This window comes from Aphelocoma coerulescens, chromosome 31 (genome assembly GCF_041296385.1).
Source record: "Aphelocoma coerulescens isolate FSJ_1873_10779 chromosome 31, UR_Acoe_1.0, whole genome shotgun sequence".
In the NCBI taxonomy this organism is placed as follows: Eukaryota; Metazoa; Chordata; class Aves; order Passeriformes; family Corvidae; genus Aphelocoma; species Aphelocoma coerulescens.
In genome coordinates, this window is record NC_091044.1 from 344,602 (window position 1) to 366,266 (window position 21,665).

Sequence of the window (21,665 nt, forward strand, 5' to 3'; positions counted from 1 at the left end):
CGAGCCGCTTCTTTACATCGCCGTGCCTCTGGGGGAGCAGGGACTCCTGTCTCTGGGCAAACAAAACAAAGACAACTTGTAAGAAGAGAACCTGCAGCTTCTAGTTAGAAGAGAAAGGACTATTCAATCAAGGCAGGGCCGATGGAGAAACTTTCTAAAATGGAACAAGCAGCAGAAGCACAGGAGTTTTGCAGAAGAAATTCTCCTCCCAGCACTTGGCTTAGGGAAAAAGCCTGATGTTGCTAGGAGAGACTTGAGTTCATGTCTAGTATTGGGTAGCAGACATCTGAACATTTAGACTATTGGCTTTCCAGGCTCACGCTATTCAAACCTGAGAGTGAAACTATTCTAAAAGCCAGAGATGCTTGGAAGAAATGTTCCTGCTCACACCACGACTGGGGACCGTGCATCATTCTTACCTTGCACCTGTCCAAAGGCCTTCCTCCGTCTGTGCTCCGGCAGTTCTCACCGGGCCTCTGGCAGGGATGGAGGCTCCTGCCACAAGTATCCTAAGTGTGGAGATCCTCCTCATCCTGCTCCTCCACTGCTGACATCAGGGAATTCCCTGCAGCTGCAAACACCCGCCTTTGCTGCGCGAGGACCTTCTCTAGCACCATGGAGTTGGCCAAAGGCCTTCTCCTATGGCAGCGCCACAGCATCCTGCAAGTCACGGACTGGAACTGGCACCTCCAGCAAAGTTGCTGCTGGCAAACATCCCTCAGCCATTCCCTGACTGCAATGAGCTGGACTCCTACTCCTCTGCAAGCCTCTTCCTGGCCAGGTGCATCCTCAGCAATGAGCCGCTTCTGCTGAGAGCTGCAGCTCTGAGGGAGCAGCCAGTCCTGTCCAAAGGGCTTCCTCTGTCTCCAGTCCTGCAGCTCTCACAGGGTACTGGCTATGGTCAAATCTCCTGTCAGGAGGATCCGACCTGTGCAATTCATCCTCATCCTTCTTCTCCATTGCTGATGGCTCTAAGTGCCCTGCAGATGGGTACATCTGCCTTTGCTGCTGGAGGCTTTTGTCCAGCACCACACCCAAAGTCTTCTCCTCTGGTACCGCCCCATCCTTCTTGGAACCTTGGTCAGGGAACTGGCAGCTCCAGGACAATCGCTGCTCTGCCTCTGGCTTCTGGGAGCGCCTTACTGGAGGCCTCCTCTTTTCTCTATCCTGCTGAAACAAGAAAGGCTTCGTAACTCGACTGCTCTGTGCCAGCCATGAGTTCATCATCTCTTCTGGAACTCTTTTACAGTGGACACAGAGTTTGTTTCAGCTCATTCTCACAACTTTTATCGTGACTATGCCTCATAACTCTTACAACTCTTATTAGTTCATAACCTGGATTACACATTGTCTCTGTCCAGATTAGAATTTTAAAATATACAATACAATTCTCCAGATCCTCTAGCTACAAGATGTAACCACACATCTTTGTGCTTTTTTATTTTTGCAAAAACATTGGCAATTGTTTCTCTCTTTTATACTTTTCCCTTCGGAACTCATCTGTTTCCTGTCTTCTCAGAAGACCTTTCCTTTGGTTTATTCTTGTACTGATTCTCCAATCTTTCCAGGCTACTTTATAGAGATGTAGCTGGTGCAACAGACACTAGATAGTTTTTGTTGGTTTGATTTATACTACAGGAAGATGATAAAACACACATTTTACATTTCCTTGGACGGCAAAAATTTTTTGCATTTTTAATGGAAAATATATTTTTAAAGTTTGGATAGCATAATTTAAAATAAATAGTTTCATTACCTGCCCACTAGTGATAACATATATCTGTATCCATCATTTAAAAGTAAAGCCAGCTTTTGATTTGATACACACATTGAGACTTTATCCTGTAGGAAATAAAGCAGAAAAAAGATGTGTTGGCGTTTTAGTTTAGTCCTAGTTTTTTTTTCTGTTAGAGGAATTTTCTCCCATATGCATGTTGCTAGGGCACAAATGACTGTACTTAAGAAAGACAAAACAGCTGCCCTCAGGGGTGAGATGGGCCTGGTGACTCCTTTGTTTTCACCTGGGTGTGGGGCAGTTCGCTCTCAGCATCTGGGGGGAGAAGCTGCAGAGAGAGGAGCTGCTGGTTCCTGTTTTTCAGTGTCTTTCCTTTCTGCTGGAAACAACACCGGGATCCCAAGGCTGCTTTCCCTGCCCTGCTGGAGGCTGGGGCTGTGGCCGCCCTGCATCGCTGCTGTTTCGAGCCTTCGCTGCGCTGTAGCCGTGCTCACCCTGCCTGCCTGGAGCCCCGGGGGGTTCCCCTTTTGGATACATCTCGTCTGCCACCCGGGATTTGTGTTTGTGCCTGCCGCTCCGGCCTGCCATTCCAGCCTGCTGTTCCGGGAGTCCAGGACCGGCTGCCCAGGGTTTGTGAAGCCTTTGTTCCATCCTTCCCCGGGATCCCAGGGCACCAGAGCAGCTGCGTGCTCCCTGAGCTCCCTCCGGAGCGCCCCCTGCAGCCGTGGGGGAACCATCGCACCTGCCCTGCTCACCAGGAGCCGCCAGCGCCCCTGCCGGCTGCGAGCGGAACTGCACCCGAGGGGAAATAGCCTGACAGCCGAGAAGGCTGGGACTGGGTTTGTGTTTGCTGTTACTGTCATAGTTGTTGTTGTTTTGTTCGACTGGTTATATATCTATCTCTCTCTCTCTATATATATAGTAAAGAACTGTTATTCCTATTTCCCACATCTTTGCCTAAAGACCCTTGATTTCAAAATCATAATAACTCAGAGGGAAAGGGGTTACATCTGCCACTTCAAGGGAGGCTTCTGCCTTCCTTAGCAGACACCTGTCTTTCAAACCGAGACAAGATGCTCTTACAGTTTGATCTTCAACTGCACATCACTTCTAACCTTGAGTGAAGGCTCTGCATTATTGAATAGAACCAATTGAGGCAGTGCAGCTCTCGGTTAACACATGATCAGAACCTCAGACTGCTAAGGAAGAGCAGCAAATAGTTTGGCTGCCACCACGAGGCAACAGCACATTCTCCTGTTGACATTCTCACGGTCAGAGTGAAACTGGAACCGAGCAATCCCATTCCTTTGCAACCACCCTTATGCTGCAGAGATGGAGCCCTGAGCTCAGAAATGCCATTTGTGACAGAGCTTTCCCAGGTGGGAAGGCATCCTCCCTTCCCAGAGGTATTGCAAGTTCCCCTCTCCCCACTCCATTCCATCCGGAAATGGAATGCTGACAATCCACAATGGTTATACACCACAGCACTGGCATGGATTCTTTTCCTTAGGCAGATCTAAGGCAGTCTGGGAGTTGCTCAGCCTCTTGTGCCCTCCTCAAGGGAGCATTTGTAACTTTTCTTCCTACAATCATCCAACCAAACAACTTGGTTACTGCTCCAAGTAATTACCGGAAGCTTTGGCTGTGTTTTCCCATTCGATTTTAGTTAACCCAATCTTTTGCAAATATTGACACTTCTATATTTGAAATTCCCAGCATACTACAGAGATTTGAGAGGGGATCTTCAAACTTGAGAGGTGACATTGACCACAGAGTAGCAATAAATAGGAAATATCAGGACAAAAGTTAATCCAATACACACCCCCAACAATCCTCCAATTTTTTTTTTTTTTTTTTAATTCTGGAAGAAACAAATTTAACAGCACTGCCATGCATGCAACAAAGGGACCCAGGCATGAAGATGAGCAAGCTGTTGGTCCTTCACATTCCAGTTTTCAAGGGTGACATTAGTGGGACACTGCTTGGAGCACTGCAATGATATCAAAGTAATCCCTTAAACTTCCTGCTAACTGGAAATTTCTTTTAAGATGCATAGATAATATACAGCTCATTACTTACACATACAGGCAAAAGGAAAAAACAAGTTTCACCACATTCTCATAAACCTCTGGAAATAAAATCCTGTAAACTTAACTGCCTTTCTTAATTTGACAAGTTGCTACTGCTATAACATTACCTGTACTGCACCTTGTCAATTGGATGCTTTTGCCCAGACTCCTTGCTCCATAGATGTCATTTACACCACAGAAAACAAGATAGAATCCCATCCCAGCAAAAATCAGTGGGAATGGAGAGTGACTTACTCGGCAACACCTGATTCTCTCTGTGCAACATGCACTACAGCTTTCTTTTGCTCTGATCAAACACTTCTTATGGTAAAGATCACCATCCTATAGTCTGAACTACGCACTGACTTCCCTCATGGCCGCCACCCTGATCCATTCTCTGCACATTGACTGAGCCTGACCGTACCCTCTGCAACCACCACCTCCCTGGGCAACCTGTGCCAACGCCTGACCACCCCAACAGCGAAAAAACAACCTGAATGTGTCATCCCAATCCCCACTGTCTCATTTGAAGGCCACTCCCTCTAGTAGTCCCTAGGCTTCTCTGCAGAAGCCATGTGACGGGAAGGCGGCTCGCCGCTCCCCTTTGCCCACGCGGCTGGCTTCCTTCCAGGCCCAATCCCACCCCCGGCAAGGAAGGAACGCACCCACCCACACGCCCGGGGCCGCTCCTCCCCGGGGCTCTGTCAGTCCCCTGCCGGGGGCCGGTCACTCCCTCCCCAGGGCTCTGTCAGTCCCCCGCCGGGGGCCGGTCACTCCCCCGCCGGGGCTCGGTCACTCCCTCCCCGGGGCTCTGTCAGTCCCCCGCCGGGGCTCGGTCACTCCCTCGCCGGGGGTCACTCCCCCACCGCAGCCCGCTGCCCGCGCCCGCCCCGCCGCCGCCGCTCCCGCTCTGCCGCACCCGCGGCCCCTCAGCGGCCCCGGCCCCTCCGGGCCCCGCCCCCGCCCCGCGGCCCCGCTCAATCCCCGCCGAGCCCCGCCCGTCCCGCGGCTCCCCATTGGTGGCGCGCGCTGCGCCCGTGGCCCGAGCGGCGCGAGCGGCGCAGGCTCCGCCCCCTGTCCCGCTGCGCGCGCCGAGCGCTCGGCCGGGCCCTGGGGAGCGGCGGCCGCGGGGCCCGCGCGGAGCGGCCGCTCCTCCGGGGCTGCGCCGCCAGCACGGCCGGCCAGGAGGGATCGCTGCAGAAACCCAAACGTTCTGCAAGAGCGGGAATCGGTGTCCAAGGACATCGTTTACACCTGCACTTGGCTCACAACATCCCCCTGCAGCGCTACGGGCTGGTTTCTTTAGGCTGCCACAGAGCCCTTCAGGGGAACTGGGCCGCCTTGACTTGTTAGCAAAGCGGCCACAGAGTCCCTAAATCAGACTGGGCTGCCTGCAGTTGTTACTAAACTCCCCACATTGCACTGACCGTTCTGTGCAATTTCCAATGGCCCCGCAGAAAAAGATCTGGGGGTTCTGGCCAAGAGCTGCTGAACACGAGCCCAGGTGTGCCCAGGTGGCCAAGAAGGACATTGGTGTTATAAATAAAGTATGTAATTCGTGCTGTTACATATAAAACTAGAATGTAATCAGACCATGTAGAGACAAAGTTTTAACCCCTCCCCACCAGCTTGGCTGAGAGAAAAATTTCACACCACCAAAAGAAGTTCTCTCACAATAAGTGAGGATTCGACCTAGGTGGGGTTGGATCTTATCACCGGGACATTTGCACTATGACGATTTGATCAACACCTTCTGGTATCTACATCTCAACTGATAAGGAATTGGACATTCCGGGAACTAAAAATAACTGTTCCAGGAACCAGAGATGGCCCATCCATCAGCAGAAATGACCCACTCATCACCCAGGATGGACGATTCATCAGACCCAGGAAAGGCTTTGTGCAGCCCAACTCCGGGACAGGAAAACTTCATGAATACGAGAAGAATAGAATTAATTCGGACTTCACCCAAAAACTGTATAAGAAGGGACCAGCCAAAGCAGCAGGCGTGAACTTGGGATGTCTGGTGCGATAGAGATCACATCTATGCGTGTTCACCCAGCTCCAACGCCGGGCTCGGAGTGGCTTTTGAAACCGATATTTCGGTCGCATAATAAATGTCATTTCTTTATAAATTTTGATTGGCCATTTCGCTTCTATCATTGGCATCCTGGCCGGGGTCAGCAACAGTGCGGCCAGCAGGACCAGGGCAGTGACTGTCCTGCTGTTTTGGGCACCGCTGAGGCCCCACTCGAATCGTGGGGTCAGTTTTGGGTCCCTCACTGCAAGAAAGACTTTGAGGTGCTGGAGCATGTCCAGACAAGGGAACTGAGCTGGGGCAGGCTCTGGAGCACAAGTCTGAGGAGAAGCGGCTGAGGGAGATGGGGGGGCTCAGCCTGGAGAAAAGGAGGCTCGGGGAGGACCTTCCCTCTCTCTCCAACTCCCTGGAAGGACACCGGCTTGGGGGGGTTCCTAACCACAAGGTATCTATCCCATGATCTTTTGCACCAAAAAGATTGTCACTGTATCTTTAGGTTTGGCAGCCAGGAAACCTTGGGGAGGATGAAGGGCTTTGCTTTAGGGCACGTGTTTTTAAAGGCTGCCCAGGCAGCCGCACATCGTGCAAAAGGTGTACGCTCTGGGTGAGACTTACGGCAATCCTGGAATTCAGTGACTGCGGTGTAAAACTGCCTGCTTCCCTTCCGCCGGCCGATCGGGGCAGTCGCTTGCGTGGTTGCTGCGGGAGCTTTTGTGCATTCGGCTTCGGGACTTTGCTAGGCTGCAATTCGGCAATGTGAACGAATGTGCCTGCTTTCCCTGCCTCCCTGTCGCTCGGGAACGCACAGACGGTGCACGGTGTTCCGCCTGGAGCCGGGCTGTGCCCGCCGTGCCCTGAGTGCCCGGGGAATCGCTCCCTCGGCTCCGTTGTGTCCGAGCCGCCGCTGCCCCCGCCCCGCTGAGGGTCCGAGCGTGCAGCGGAGCGCCCCCTGCCGGCCGCGCGTGCCCCTGGCCCCGCCCCCCGCCGGCCGCAGCGGCCTTAGCCCCGCCCCCCGCCGGCCGCGCGGGATCCCGGCCCCGCCCCGCGCCCGCCGCAGCCGCCAGCGGCCCCTGCCGGGCGTGGCCGGAACTACAGCAAAGGGCAACCACGGCCCTCGGCGGGGGAACCTCCCTGGGTTTGTGCTGGGCTTTGTTCCGGGCATGTTCTGTACTAAAGAACTGCTACTCCTTGCCTGCATTTTTTCAGCCCCATCATTTTCGAAGTTATCATGATTTGGAGAGAGCAGTCTTCTTGCCATTCCAGGAAGGTTCCCGCCTTCCTTAGCAGACAGGTGACTTTTAAAACAAGACACTTTGTTAAAAAACCAAACCCGAGAACATTTCATGATTTCATGTACTCTGTGATTTCACATCTAAAGAAACGGGGCTGTCTGCCCTTTTCTCCTCAGGCAGTGCATTCCTCTGTCTTCAAGTACAAAAGCAACAAAGTGATTCTAACCAGTGATCAAAACCGGGGAAACCAGACCCTCCATCTCCTGTCAGTGGGCGAAGAGACAGAGCATGGGTATACCTGAGAATGCTGACTAGAAATAAAACAGGCGATATAATGGTCACAACTATTACAGGCCCTAAACGGGCACCTGTAACTTTTCTGATTGACACTGGGGCACAAATTTCTGCGCTGACAAAGAAAGATGCCCAGAGGTGTGCAATTGTCCCAACAAAGAACCCATATTGTGTTTTAAATGCCTTGGGAACGACAGAATCTATGGATGTGGCCTTAGTCAAGCTCACTTTGCCTGGAGAGGAAAACCAACTCTCTATTCATATGATGATTGGAGATATTCCAACCAATTTATTAGGGATGAATGCCCTTCCTGGGAGGCAGTGGGAGGACTCAGAGGGTCTCCTGTGGTCTTTTGGCACACCACGTTTTAACGTCAGACTGCTCCAAGCCGCACCCTCCCTACCATTCAGCAAAGTAACTGATGTGAAACAATACCCCCTCCCCTGGGTGCCAAAGAGGGTATCAAGCCAGTGATACAGGAGCTGCGAGAACAAGGAGGAATAGTTCATACTCATTCTCCTTTCAATTCTCCGGTGTGGCCAGTGCCAAAGCCTAATGGGAAGTGGAGGCTGACAATAGATTTTCGCAGGCTAAATGCCAACGCAGACCCTCTTACAGCAGCCGTCCCAAATCTGGCAGAAATCATAACATTGATTCAAGAAAAGGCTCATTCAATCATGGCACCTATAGATGTCCAAGACATGTTTTTTATGATACCTTTACAGCCAGAAGATATGGACCGTTCTGCTTTCACATGGGAAGGACAGCAATACACTTTTACTAGGCTTCCCCAAGGGTACAAACATTCCCCCACCCTGGCTCATCACGCTTCAGCCCAAGAGTCAGAAAAAGTACCCAAAGCTGACAATGTGGCTGTTTATCAATACATTGATGATATCCTTGTGGGAGATGAAATAGAAGGAGTGAGAGATACCAAACAGAAAATAATCTCCCACTTAGAAAGCCTTGATTTGCAAATTACCTCCGAAAAAATCCAAAACCCTTCACATGAAGTGAAATTTTGGGGAATTTGGTGGAAAGGAGGTATGACATGTATCCCACCTGATACCCTAACCTCTTTAGATCAGATTAAAATGCCTGAATCCAAAAAAGATCTCCAACATGCTTTAGGATTATTAGTGTTCTGGAGAAAACACATCTCAGATTTTTCCATAATTGCCAGACCTCTTTATAACTTGTTGAGAAAAGGGTAAAATGGGAATGGAGTGCTTCTCAAGAAGAAGCATTGCAATTGTTGGTTTTTGAAGCAACAGCTCACCAAGCCCTGGGCCCTATTCACCCTACAGATCCTTTCCAGGTGGAATGGGGATTTGCCTCCTCAGGGCTGTCAGTACACATATGGCAGCGGGGTCCTGAGGGTCCGACGAGGCCTGTAGGTTTTTGCTCCCGTGGCTTCAAAGATGCTGAAAAAAGATACACTACCGGGGAGAAAGGATTGCTTGTGGTTAGCTTAGCTCTCCTAGAAGTGGAGAAGATTGCACAACAACAACCAGTTGTTTTGAGAGGCCTTTTCAAAGTTATTAAGGCAGTCTCTACTGGGACCCCCCCACCTGACGGGGTGGCCCAGAGGGCCTCAGGAAGGGAGTGGTATGCTCAGATTGAACATTATTGTAGCGTCTTCTCAGTAACTGAAGGAGCTGTAAAAGATCTGGCAATCCAACAGACTGAAAACTTGGGTAGCAGCCAAGACAAACCTGCCTCAGTCATTAAAGTAGCCCCTCCTTTTTCCCCCGAACAAATTCAGCAAATTCTTGGTTTATGGATGCTTCTGCCAAGCGAGAAGGAAAGGTGTGGAAATACAAGGCTGTAGCCCTGCACACCTCCTCAGGTGAAGGAATTATCACAGAGGGGGAAGGCAGTGCCCAAGCTGGTGATACATACACGCTGGATAATTCCATCATTCTAATTTTCTGCCTTTGGTGGCAGGCTCTGTTTGTGTTTGCATTTCACAGAAGAACTCCGAGGGACATGAAGAATCCGGCATGGTCCCTTAAACAAGTCAAATTGCTGATGCAAAACAATGTCTCAGAAGTTCAGCCAGCTTGTTCACCTTTTCTGCAAACTTCCTTCGAGGGGTGGACAACCTGGTTGTGAAAGTGAAACCCTTCAAAGAAACGAACGCAAAGAGACATAAGCGGTGTTGTGGGAACAGGACTGGGAATCTTAAATAGTATTGATTCAGAAGTACTAATGAATAAATTGGCTGCCACAACTACAGATTTGACTAAAATACAACAACCACTGCAGTCATCCCTATTAGCCTTGGGAAGCCATCAGTGGTTGTTATCAAACATATTACCAAATTGGGAAAAGGTAAATGTGAATGACCACAAATTGATAATTGATGCACTCGGTGCTACACAAAACAACATTTCTTTGGCTCTCAGCTGCATCCAGGCTCAATTATGGATGCAGTCAGTTGCTGCCTCAATTATAAGAGAAGGCAAAGAAGGCACTTTTCCTACTGAAATTTGGAAAATAATCTGGGACAGTGCCACTGATTTTGAAAGAGAATTCCAATCCTGGTGGAACTTAGTAAATTTTACCTACAATCCCATCACAAACACAGCCACAGCCTTTGTACTGACCATACGCAATGCTTCAGTGCATTTGGTATTCCCTGTCATTGCACTAGGGCTGAACCATGATGGAGCTGTTCTCTATCCTTTCGAGCATAGAGAATGGGCCCGTCAAATTGGTGAGAAGTGGCAAACTGTTAATTTAGAAACTTGTATTGTCCGAGAACAACAAGGGTTCATCTGTGAAAGTAATGCAATTAGAGCTCAAGACATTTGTTTAGATACAGAACAAAATATCTGTCATTTTGAAATTCATCCTAACGAGATTCCTGAAACAGTGCTTGTCTATATAGGTAATGGATGTGCATGCTTAAGAACTGCTTGTGATAAAGTATTTGTAGAAAATTTAGTAGTAGATACAAAAAATCATTCAAATTTTTGTGTTTGTAACTTTACTAAAATCATAGGATGTGATTTTTCATATTTAGCCCCAGTTACTTCTTATCACCTTTTACAGTCCAATTACACACTGATCCACCAATTATTGCCTACCCCCATTGGGATGAACCTTACTTTGGTAAAGCAATTGTTGCTTCACCAAGATTTAATTGAAATTTTAGAAAAGATCAAGAAAAATGGACAGAAAATCTTGGTAACTGTTCATCACAATGTGAAAGAAATACATCGTGTTCTAGAAAGGGTAAAGAAAGATGCTGAACACAGGTGGTGGGATACTCTTTTTGGGTGGTCACCTACTGCTACAGGTGTCCTGAACAAATTGTGTCATCCCATCATTGTTCTCTTGATTTTGGTTTTGATTGGTTTTGCTTTATCAGCAGTCTTATACATCATGGAGAATGATGAAACGGTTAACACAGCTGACATCTATAATAGATGTCCATAATTTAGCCAATACCCCGTCCACTGTAGACACATCCAAGGTTATTGACATGAGACGAATTACACAAGTATTAAAATAAGATGTGATAAGAAATTAGAGGTATTTTGATTAAAAAATTACATGTGTATTCTGATTAAAAAATTATTTATTTCCTTCTTTTTTGTTCCTTTCCTTTCCTTTCCTTTCCTTTCCTTTCCTTTCCTTTCCTTTCCTTTCCTTTCCTTTCCTTTCCTTTCCTTTCCTTTCCTTTCCTTTCCTTTCCTTTCCTTTCCTTTCCTTTCCTTTCCTTTCCTTTCCTTTCCTTTCCTTTCCTTTCCTTTCCTTTCCTTTCCTTTCCTTCCCTTCCCTTCCCTTCCCTTCCCTTCCCTTCCCTTCCCTTCCCTTCCCTTCCCTTCCCTTCCCTTCCCTTCCCTTCCCTTCCCTTCCCTTCCCTTCCCTTCCCTTCCCTTCCCTTCCCTTCCCTTCCCTTCCCTTCCCTTCCCTTCCCTTCCCTTCCCTTCCCTTCCCTTCCCTTCCCTTCCCTTCCCTTCCCTTCCCTTCCCTTCCCTTCCCTTCCCTTCCCTTCCCTTCCCTTCCCTTCCCTTCCCTTCCCTTCCCTTCCCTTCCCTTCCCTTCCCTTCCCTTCCCTTCCCTTTTCTTTCCTTTTCTTTCCTTTTCTTTCCTTTTCTTTCCCTTCCTTTCTTATCTTCTCTACCCCTTTTCCGGGATATGCTACCAACATTGACGAGTCCTGAAGACTTCATGACACTACAAAATCGTGCAGATAGAGCTCTCCTGACGACAATCGTGAGTCACGGGGTGGTGTAAGAGACGGTCCGAAGATCCCTCATCTGCCTCACGATCATCGCCGAGAACAGAGACTGAACACAGGAGTCCTGGCCTGGCTGAGGTGGGATGTCTGCCAAGTGTTGCCTACGGGTGTGCCCGCTGGGAACTGGGACGCATTCCTGAGGAAAATTAGTGCAGGTCGCAATGGACTGCGCCGTTCTTGCTGCCCAGGTGGGAAGGACTGCGCTGAAGCGGAAAGGAACGACCTGTCCTGTACACCTGTCCTGCACACCTGTCCTGCACACCTGTCCTGTGTGTTTGTCCTGTACCTGTTTTCCCAAAACAACGGACCCCATAACAATAGCTGTAGATTTCCCCACCTCTTGGCCAGCTGCCCCTCGCTTCTGAAAAGGACTATAAAGGGACTTTCTGAAATAACCAAGTCGGAGATCTCCCCACGGAAAGAAGACGAATCTATTGGTGGAAGACCACGAGGACTTCGTCGCATCCATTGGTAGCTATTGCCCCCCTCTCTCTTTCTTCCTCTCTACTTTGTGTTTCTTTCTCTCTCTCTCTCTTTCTCTCTTCTATCACATTACTGTGTTGTGGGCACTTAATAAAGGTGCACTGTTTTGGTTAAAACTGAAATCTCTGGTGTCCTTTTACACTCTGAGATCGATAAATGAACCATCACGACCCCCGCTTGCATTAGTGGATCATAAGAGGGCATCTGCTAGAGTCAGTTCTCCGACTGTTGTACCTACAACAGGAAGGGCTGAAGACACTTCCCGTGCCCTGTCTCATCCTTTGCTGCTTTGATTTTCATGCCGCTGAGTGCTGGCTGAATCTCTTCGAAGAACTTTATTTGCAATAGCACTGCATGTTTTACCCCACCTGTAAGCAGAAAAAAAATAAAAAATTCTTCAGTTTAGACTTCATTTGTAGTGTGGTTGGGCCACTCAAATTTTGAGCAATTAATTTTCGATGGCACCTCTTCCCTTTTCCTTACTAGCTAAAAAAAGTTCATCTGGACACGAAAATCACCAGAATTCCTGAGATTTACCTCAAAGCCCAGAGGACAATCTAGCACAGAATATTCTTCCTGTGTACTGCACAGCAAGAAATATTCTGAGGAAATAGTGTGGCAGCTGAGGCTCATGGAACTCCCAGAATACTGAGCCTGCAGAGGAGGCAAAGAGCCCTGGCAGTGGCTGAGAGGACTTCTCCTCTGCAGGCTCCTCTGAAAGTGTGTCACTTCAGGAGGGAAAGCTTTTAAACCTTTCCTTTACCTTCCTGCTCTGCTAAAATGTACGGCTCATCCTGAGAAAATACTAAGCTACAAACAAGTCTCCATTCCTCAACAATAGCTACTCAGGTGCTCAATTTATCTTAAAGAGCAAAGCCGAATGTGATCAGATGAATCATCAAAGCCTATTTGCAGAGAAACCCCACCACATGTGAGCAAACATTTATTAGCGTCAGTTCACTCAAAAGAAACCCAAGCCTGTATTAACCAGTGTTTCAAATGAGCTTGAATTCTCTTTCCTCACGTATCAGCTGGATTGGTTTTCTCCTTTTTTTGTCCTAGAGAGAATCTTAGAATGGTTTACTCTTGACAGGACTCCTTGAATGGTCCCCAGCCCAGGCCCATGCCTTGCCTGGGCTGTTAATGCAGCCTCTTAGCACCACATGACTTTGCCACCCTGTTCAGACCTTGGGCACGGCTGGTGCCACGGTCCCCTCTGGTGCCACGGTCCCCTCTGGCTCGTGGTGTGTCCCTGCTGCTGGAGGAGCCCTGCTTGTGCTGCTCCCTGCGTTCAACAACGCCGGTCCTACTCCCCAGCCAAAGAGAGACTAAAATCACTGCTTTGGGCAGCTCAGCATTTGAACAGGTTTAGCACTTACTCATCTCTATCACAGACAATTTAAAACCCACATACCTACACCATAAAGTCACCTCATCTACAGAGGTAAGGAAGCCTGAGCGAACAGAAGGTCGACTTTCAGGCGCATTGGGTTTTTAATTTCGTGGAAGCACTCACTTGTTCACAAGCCTCACTTGTCAAACTGGATTGTGCGATGCTATTGTCTTGCTGCTGTTAAAGAGGAAGCAGGGAGAAATTACTTAAGAAATCAGAAACAAGCTTGGGGCGCAGGCTTGGCACACAAACCAAGCAGGGTGGCACCTGCCCGCTTTGCCTGAATCCGTTTTCCTGACGGACAAAGGGGATGGCAACTCTGCTGCGGGGCGAGCTGGGCACTCCGTGAGCAGTGCTGGAGCAGCACCGGGGCAGCGGCGGCCCCGCCCCACCCGTCCCGCCCATCCCATCCCACCCCGCCGCGGGCCGGGGCCGGGGCCGAGCTCTGGGGCGGGCGGGCGCTCGGGATGGTCGGGCAGCTCCGCGGGACGGGCGGGCGCGATGGAGCCGCCTGAGGGCTGGGACCCCTACGGGTGGCCGGCCCGGCGCACGCAGTGGCTGGTCAGCGCCCCAGCGCCCTCGCCTACCACTACGGGCTGGACCGCGGCGTGGAGAACGAGGTCGTCGTGCTGGCCACCGGCCTGGACCAGTACCTGCAGGAGATCTTCCACCACCTGGACTGCGCCGGGGCGGGCCGCATCCCCGGCGAGGACTTCCGCACGCTGTGCCAGGTGCTGGGGCTGGAGGAGGCGGCGGACCCCGAGGAGTGCGCGGGGCTGTGGGACGGGCTCTCGGCCGAGCTCACCTTCCGCCAGTTCCACGCGCGGCTCTGCGGCCACTTCAGCACCCGCGTGGGCGGCGCGGGGCCGCGGCTGCCGCCGGGCCGGGAGAGAGAGCACATCGAGACCCAGATCCGCCTGCGCAGCCCCCGCCGCCGCCGCGCCGACCCCGCCAGCCGCGGAGCCGCGGGCAGCGCCGAGCGGCGGCCGCCGGGGCCCTGCTCCCGAGAGTGCTACGAGGAGATCGTGGCGCTGGAGCAGGCCGAGGACCGCATGGCCAAGCTGGAAGAGGAGAACGGCAGCCTGCGGGAGCTGGTGGAGGACACGCGGGCCGCCCTGCAGAGCAGCGACGCGCGGTGCCTGGCGCTGCAGGTGAGTCCGGGGCGGCTTCTGCACCGGCCTCCCGGAGGCGGCTCGGGTGGCCCCAAGTACTTCAGGAAAGATGCTGCTCTCGGAAAGTCAGTGTTAAAAACCCCTCCACCTCCAGACTGAGACCCAAGTTGCTCGTTCATCCTCGGCATTAACTTTTTAGCAAAGTTTAGTTGCAGGGAGGCTTTAAGGAGAAACGTATCTTCACCAGTGTGCCCTTGTATGTAGCTATGGGACAGGCTGATGAGCACTCTGTTAAAAGTGTAGGGGAGTTCAGCTTAACAGACCCAAGCGTACAGAGCTGCTGCTTCTATTGCACTTTCAGTCAGGATGTGCTGATACCATATACTGGATATGCACCACTGCAGGCTTTTTCCTGAAGTGGGAAAGAACTTCTGGAGTCTTAGCTGTACAAGCACGTACAGTGCCTCAGTCATAAGTGCCTCAGAAACCTTAGAAGTACATTTTCTTCAGAGCGTGGTCACAAGATTTCAGTTCTGTGGGCAGGCTGATGAACAGTCTTGGGCTCCTCTGCAGAGCCCCATTAATTCTGGGGCTGGTTTCTGTTGGTTCTGCTGTACTGGCTCGAGTGAAACACATACACACTTAACAGCAGTTAATTTACTCTGCCATGAAATAGCGTGGAACAGGCAGGGCAGTGAAGGGCAGCATGGACCAGTTGTTCTGGCAGGTCTGATCAGGTCTGATTTGGTACTAACACAGGACTCACAGAACTGCTCCATGTGTGACACTGCCACTTGCGTTAGCTGGCTGCTTCTCTTCACAACGTCCATCATGGCAGGTCAAAGCCACTTTTACCATTTTCATCTGAAAGGGGAAAGGAAATCTGAAGCAAACATGAAGTCACGAGTCTGAGGCCCCAGGAAGAATCAAAAGGACAAAGAGGAGAGCTCCAGAACACCCCCCAGCTGCTCCCTGCTCTCTTCTTCTGAACACAACTTCATGGGAAATATCTTTTTCAGCACACTACTTGACTTCTGAGTACAGACCACAGTAATGACATTAAAGCTATACAGGAACTTGTGCAATAACATAATAGCGAGTAGTTTGAATACTAAATGTATAGTTAGGTATTAAAAACTACTTTCCAGAGATCTTTTCCTTGTCTCTGTGTTTGGCAAAGGTCAAGTAGCTTTAGCTGCTGATCAACTGTATGTGATTCAAAAAAAACCCCAACAAAGCACGATCCAGCCATTTTCAGTCTTTATTAAAATGTCAGTTGCTTTAAAACACATCAATTTCTCCCTGCTTTCTGCTCCTGGTCATTACAGGTGGGACTGTGGAAGAGCCATGCCAGCCATAAAGAGGAGGGAACCTGTTTCGTAGGGAGTAAGAGACCATCAACACAGAAGCACTCCCAGACCAAGTGCCTCCAAAGTGTCCTGAAGGAAATGGAGCTCACCCGGAGCTCCAGGGATGGGCAGATTGAAGGAGCATTCAAGTTCAATCAGGTGCTGGAGAGGGAGCTGAAGAGCTCTCAGGAAGCTCTGGTCAGCCTGGAAGACTGCAACTGTAACCTGAAGAGGGAGCAGGCGGAGATGAGGAGGAAGGTGGAAGAGGCCAGACACGCCGTCCTCAACAGTCTTGGCAAAGTGAAGGAGCTGGAAGAGAAAGCTAACGAGGTGCCACATCTGCAAATACACGTTCAGCAGCTGGAATCACAACTGCAGCACTACAGGTAGGTTGGAGTCCGTCAAAAAGCGCCTATAAAGTCACAGTGTTGGGACACAAGTCAGTCTGAGAATCTCTGATTGTGGCTTATTAAACGTCTCCAAATACATCTTGTAAAATCTAGCCAGAGGGAAATTAGAAGCTGCTTGTCCATTTTATTGGGTTTCCTCTTATGGATCCCTATCCCTAAGAGAACTGGGAGTATTCAGTGGAAGGCAGGCCAAGGAAGGGTGGTGATCTACAGAGAGCTGAAGTTACTCCTCAAACACACAGCAACAGAACTCAACATGGCAATGCTTCCAGAAAGCCCCCAAACAAATTCCTGATAGTCCTTCAGAAACCATTTCCAACACACTTATTTTGTCCACTGCATTTCGTGGTCATTAGGTCCCATCCCAAGCCAGCTGCAGTCAGATGGCTGACACTCCATTTCATAAGAAAGTTCTTCAACATGTCCTAGGAACTGGGGAAAAGCACACAAGGACAACTTCTGGCCAGTGGTTTTAAACTCTGCTGTGACTTCATTGCTTCCTCACTGGCAGAATAGGTAATACTGAAAAGAGAGAAGCTGAAATGTTCCTAAACCCACAAAATAATATAGTGGGAATCTCAAACAAAGAATACATTACTCAACTAAACCCTGCTTTTGTAACAGCATAAACAAATCTTTCCAGAAGCCAGAAAGTTGGTCATGAATTGAATAGTTCACTGCCTTTGTTGCTTTTTATCTCAAATGAAACTTGGACTCATAGATGGTTATGAAGTGTTAGGCATTTCTGCCCAAGTTTAAGACTGACCTGTGGCATAAAATCTAGTTTCTGTTCTCGCTGACTCAAAGCAAAACCAGTATTTATGGATATATTTTTACTTACACTACTAAATCTAGTATTTTAATGAATTGCCTCTTCTGAACTCCTTGTCTCTTCCTAAACTTACACTTCCTCTGTTTGCTTATAAGAAGAATTCATAGAGAGTTCTTTGTGGCATCATAGCTCTTGTACTGTTTTATGAAGTGAGGAAATTCTAAAAATAACCATTTTATCCAGTGTCTTTCTGTGAGCATTGTGTATGTTAATACTTGCATGGTTGCAGAAGATCAAAGAAGATAAAAGCATTTCTTTAAACATCTATAGGATTTAAAAAGCAGCGCGAGGGCACGTAATGTTCGAGATGACTGTCAGGGGTCTCTGGATGAATGATACAACTCCTGGTTGCTGAAAGGGATCCCACAACTTGTCAGGTCTATCATGTCCTCCTTGGCACGAGCACCAGAGATTTACTATGAGCTCTTGTCCTGTGGAATTGCTTTTCCAAAATATGATGAAGGATAAAAAAGATCACCTGGAAACAGGTAGAGGTGAATGAGTTAAAGGCAGTAAGGAATGTCCACTGGCCTCGCAGAGCAGGGACTTTACGGGTTACATCAAAACCAAGAGTGTGAGTTTCAAAATGTAAATTACATGTTCCTTGTGAGATAACCGTCATGTGTAATACTTATTTTTAAATTGCATGCTAATTTAAAGTGACTGTCAAGCTCAGGAATGGTGCTGAACTGACCATTTGGGAACTACACCCCTTTTTTAGCCCCCTGGCACATTTAGCAGAAGCCCAGGCTTTGAGATTCCCTGTTGGCCATAAAGCACCTCCCACTCCCCATCCACGTAAAACAGCTCTTGCTGTAAACAGTTTAACTCAGAGATGCATAATGGTAACTGGGACTTGCATGCCTGTGGTCATATTCCACAGCATATGGAATGCCATCATTCCACACATTCCCCGGGGTGGCACCAAGGTGCCCAAACTGGCAGAAAATAGTCAATCAGCAGTGCAGAGCTGTGTGTTAGGGTGGGGAAGGGGTTCAGCAGCAGCATGGCTGGCTCTGCCCCACACAGCCTGGACTGTCCCAGCTTGTCCCGCTCCTTTGCTTGCTCACACTGGTGCTAAGGCAGCACAAACTCCTCCTGCTCAGAGAAATTCACCTTCTCCTGATGTGCAGGAGTCCACATCCATGGCTGTAGCTCGGGTGAGGTGCTGGGAGTGCTTGGTGAGGGGAAGAGATGGCTTGGCTGAGGTGTGGAGAGGGAGGGACAGCTGGGAACCCAGCGGGTTCTGACTGTCACTTGCCAAGGGTGTCACTTGTCCTGTTAAGTCAGTCTGTGTTTCAGTCACTACTCCAGTGAGCAGTTTTCTCCCTTGCCAGGTGCCACACAGAGTTTGTGAGCAGGATCTGGGCTTGGCAAGAGCTAGTGCTGCAAGGTAGTGGTGGAGAGAAACGGGGGGGATTTGGGTGTTCTGCAGAAAGCATTCACAACTGCACATATGTCGCCCAAGAATTCACCTTAAAAATGTCCCATCTACTGCTTCTTTTTATCCATTGAGCCATTTGCCCTGTCAGAAAAGGAGATTAGATTGGTTTGACATGAATTGTTCTTGCCAAATAGAAGTTGGCTCTGTTTTCTGGACTACACCGGAGGTGGCTTAGAAATTGATTACTTAATAATATTCTTTTTCTCTTAGCATTGGAGGGAACAGAACAATTTAACAAGGATTTTTTTTTGGATCCCAGTGTAACAAATAAAAAGAAAGGTCATCTAGAATCGAAATAAACTTCGTAATAGAGAATGTTCACAGAGGGTTTATGTTGCTGCATTAGTCAACAGCACAGTAATTACATAGGTCAGTGAAGGGGGTCATAAAATACCAAAAATGCTTCCCATGTGCATGGTCTGTCTCCAAAATTACTTAATTATCCATCAGCATGTATATGTGTTAATGGGTAGGAATCCTTCTGGCATGGAATGCAGAGAGGCTTGTTTCAGCCCCTCGTATTCTCCTGTAAGTATGAAGATTCAGGCCTCTAGCATCATTTTCTCCATTTATTTATTTATTTCATCAGTGTCAGTTTGTCTAAGAAGTTATGCTTTAGGTTATCCTATACTGGAAGCAGTTCCGTTTTTCTTCTCTTTCAGGAGACAGTGCCCGGATCTTTTCAGTAATTCCTCAGGTTATCATTCACTCTGTAAAATACAACAAGATGGACCAAACAGGTCCAAATCAATAACCCAAGAACAGGAGGGGAATATTGAAATACTCCCAACTAGTACAGGATCAGCTCCGTTAAGTGAAGAATAAAAAGCCCTAGGAAGGAAACACTAATGCACAAAAGAAGGTGTCTGCAGTAGGTTATTTCCAGTCAGAATGGTAATGTTTTAGATTTAGGCACCCTAGAACTGTTCTTCTACTTTAAGAATTAGACAATAAAGAAAATCCAGACAATTTCTGCTTGACTACTGTCATCAATACCAACTCCTTGCTGTTGTGAGGTGAGGGACATCTTGGCAATTTGTTCCAGGTGGCACAAAATTTGAGTGGGAGCTGTGGGTGTGTGTGTGCTGGACCACACCCAAGGCTGGACAGACCTGCAGCTGGTAAAGACAGGGAGCAGGGACCGATGTCAATCAGTAGGAATGATGGCACTCAGGGAACTGAGCTCACAGAGAGTGAAATGAACTATTAATTGCAGAGGCTCATCTGCAAAAGCACTCAGATTCTTCTGGATGAACTGATGTCATCGCATTTTATTTTCTAACTTTGCTGTAGCTGATACTGTTTGCTGCTAAAGAGTGTGGGGAGTTTTTTATTACAGAGAACTCTGCCAAAAACCACTGAGCCTCACATTTTTGAAGAAGTTAGCAGTAGCAGGCAAATATATTCCCATCAGATGAAGCTTAAACTACTTGTGGGTCTTTAGCCATAGAAGAACCGTAAGCTAAACAAGCAAATCAGATTACTCTCATTGGGAACACTTGAAAAGAGCATTTTGATTTCACAAGAAGGGATAGTGGAGGGTATTGTTATTTATGTGTGAGGAAGGAGACAACTCTTAGATAAATTAAAAATTAAAATAATTTATTGGAAACAGAAAAATTGAAAAATTACAAAAATTAGAAAAATATACAAATTTGGGATCCTATGGCTCGATAGATGGCATGCCCCAGGACTGCAGGGATCTGAGATCTTCTGGCTAAGACAGCACTGCACCTCAGGTAGAGAAAAAGGACTTGCAGTGCTGAGCTGACTTGGGGCTGGTCCAAAAGTCAGAAAAAAATTATTCAAGGCTCCTTAATAGGAGTAAGGCTTTTAATGCCCAGCACTCACACCCACCCACAGCTAGCACGCACACCACTCCCTCTGACCTGCCTGAGGCTTGTCTTACTTTTTATAGTTCCTTTGCTCTGCCCCAGCCCGCCCCCAGCCCGCCCACAGCCCACCCACAGCCCGCCCCTTCGGTTTAAAGTGATTGGTGCTTTCCCTTTGAGAGACATCTCAGCCCACCAATGGCTCGTTGTTGTCAGAGGGGTGGTATCAGTTGAGATAAGGGCGGTAAAATGCCCTCCTTAAAATTCAGGTTGCCATGGAGCTTGCCTGCCGGCTAAGGGCTGAGGGGCTAAAAATAGCTGGTGGCTGCTAGAAACTGGGGTTTTTGGAGTTGGGCTTTGAGTTAGGGTGCCAAGGAAAAACTGTTAAAAAAAAAATAAAATACATCCAACACATCTTAAAACACTTGTAAAAGTAGACAATAAACATAGGAAAGAGAAATCTTCTCGTGTACAAGTGGTTTAAAGTTTGAGAAAGGGACATAACTTGGGGATTTTTAAAACGGAGGATTTTTAACTTGGAATAGTGCAACTCTCTTAAGAAACTACTTTGAACAATTGAAAACATTGATAATGGGACTTAATTTTTGTACCTGGGCTGATGGGTTAATTTTAACATTCAATTTAAAAATACTGAACTCAGAATTAATTGATTAAAACACTTAATATGCAAAGACCAAACACAATTAGGGATTTCATGTATGACATTATGGTAGAGAGAACTGTACAGAGCAATTTAAATACATTAATTCTGCATTGTAGAAAATGTATGGCACCTCTTTCTGTGGAAGAGCTACTTTTATTTCAAACACAAGAGTCTTGCAAAACTTCCCATGATAATAGCAAAACCTTCACTTCAAATCTGTTCACATAACTGTTCAAGTTCATTTATCCCCAAGGAACCTGTGTGCTTCGACACTGGAAGCATAGCCACTTCCCTGGCCTTTTTCCTGGGCTTTTACTTCCACAGTGTTTATTCTTGGGAGGCTTTCCCTGGCTTCTCACTGAATCCCCCTTTCATCTGGCTGCCCGTGTTTGCTGTGCAGGGAGTGAATCAGCGGGAGCACCATGGCAGTGCCGCACACAGGGACACCCCCGTCTGCCCCGTCCTGCTCTGTTTGCTGGCCCTGCTGGGGCTGTCCCTCAGCAGCCCCCAGCACATCCCCTCCTG

The 21,665-nt window shown here is 48.5% G+C and overlaps 1 protein-coding gene across 1 annotated transcript; it reads left to right on the plus strand.

Moving 5' to 3' along the window:
• Positions 1 to 13,983: 13,983 nt before the first annotated feature.
• On the plus strand, positions 13,984 to 16,348 carry LOC138100426 (EF-hand and coiled-coil domain-containing protein 1-like). Its single transcript, XM_068998270.1, is given in 3 exon segments — positions 13,984 to 14,061; positions 14,064 to 14,648; positions 15,938 to 16,348. Coding segments are annotated over 3 exon segments (1,059 nt in total). The 5' UTR covers positions 13,984 to 13,998.
• Positions 16,349 to 21,665: the final 5,317 nt, after the last annotated feature.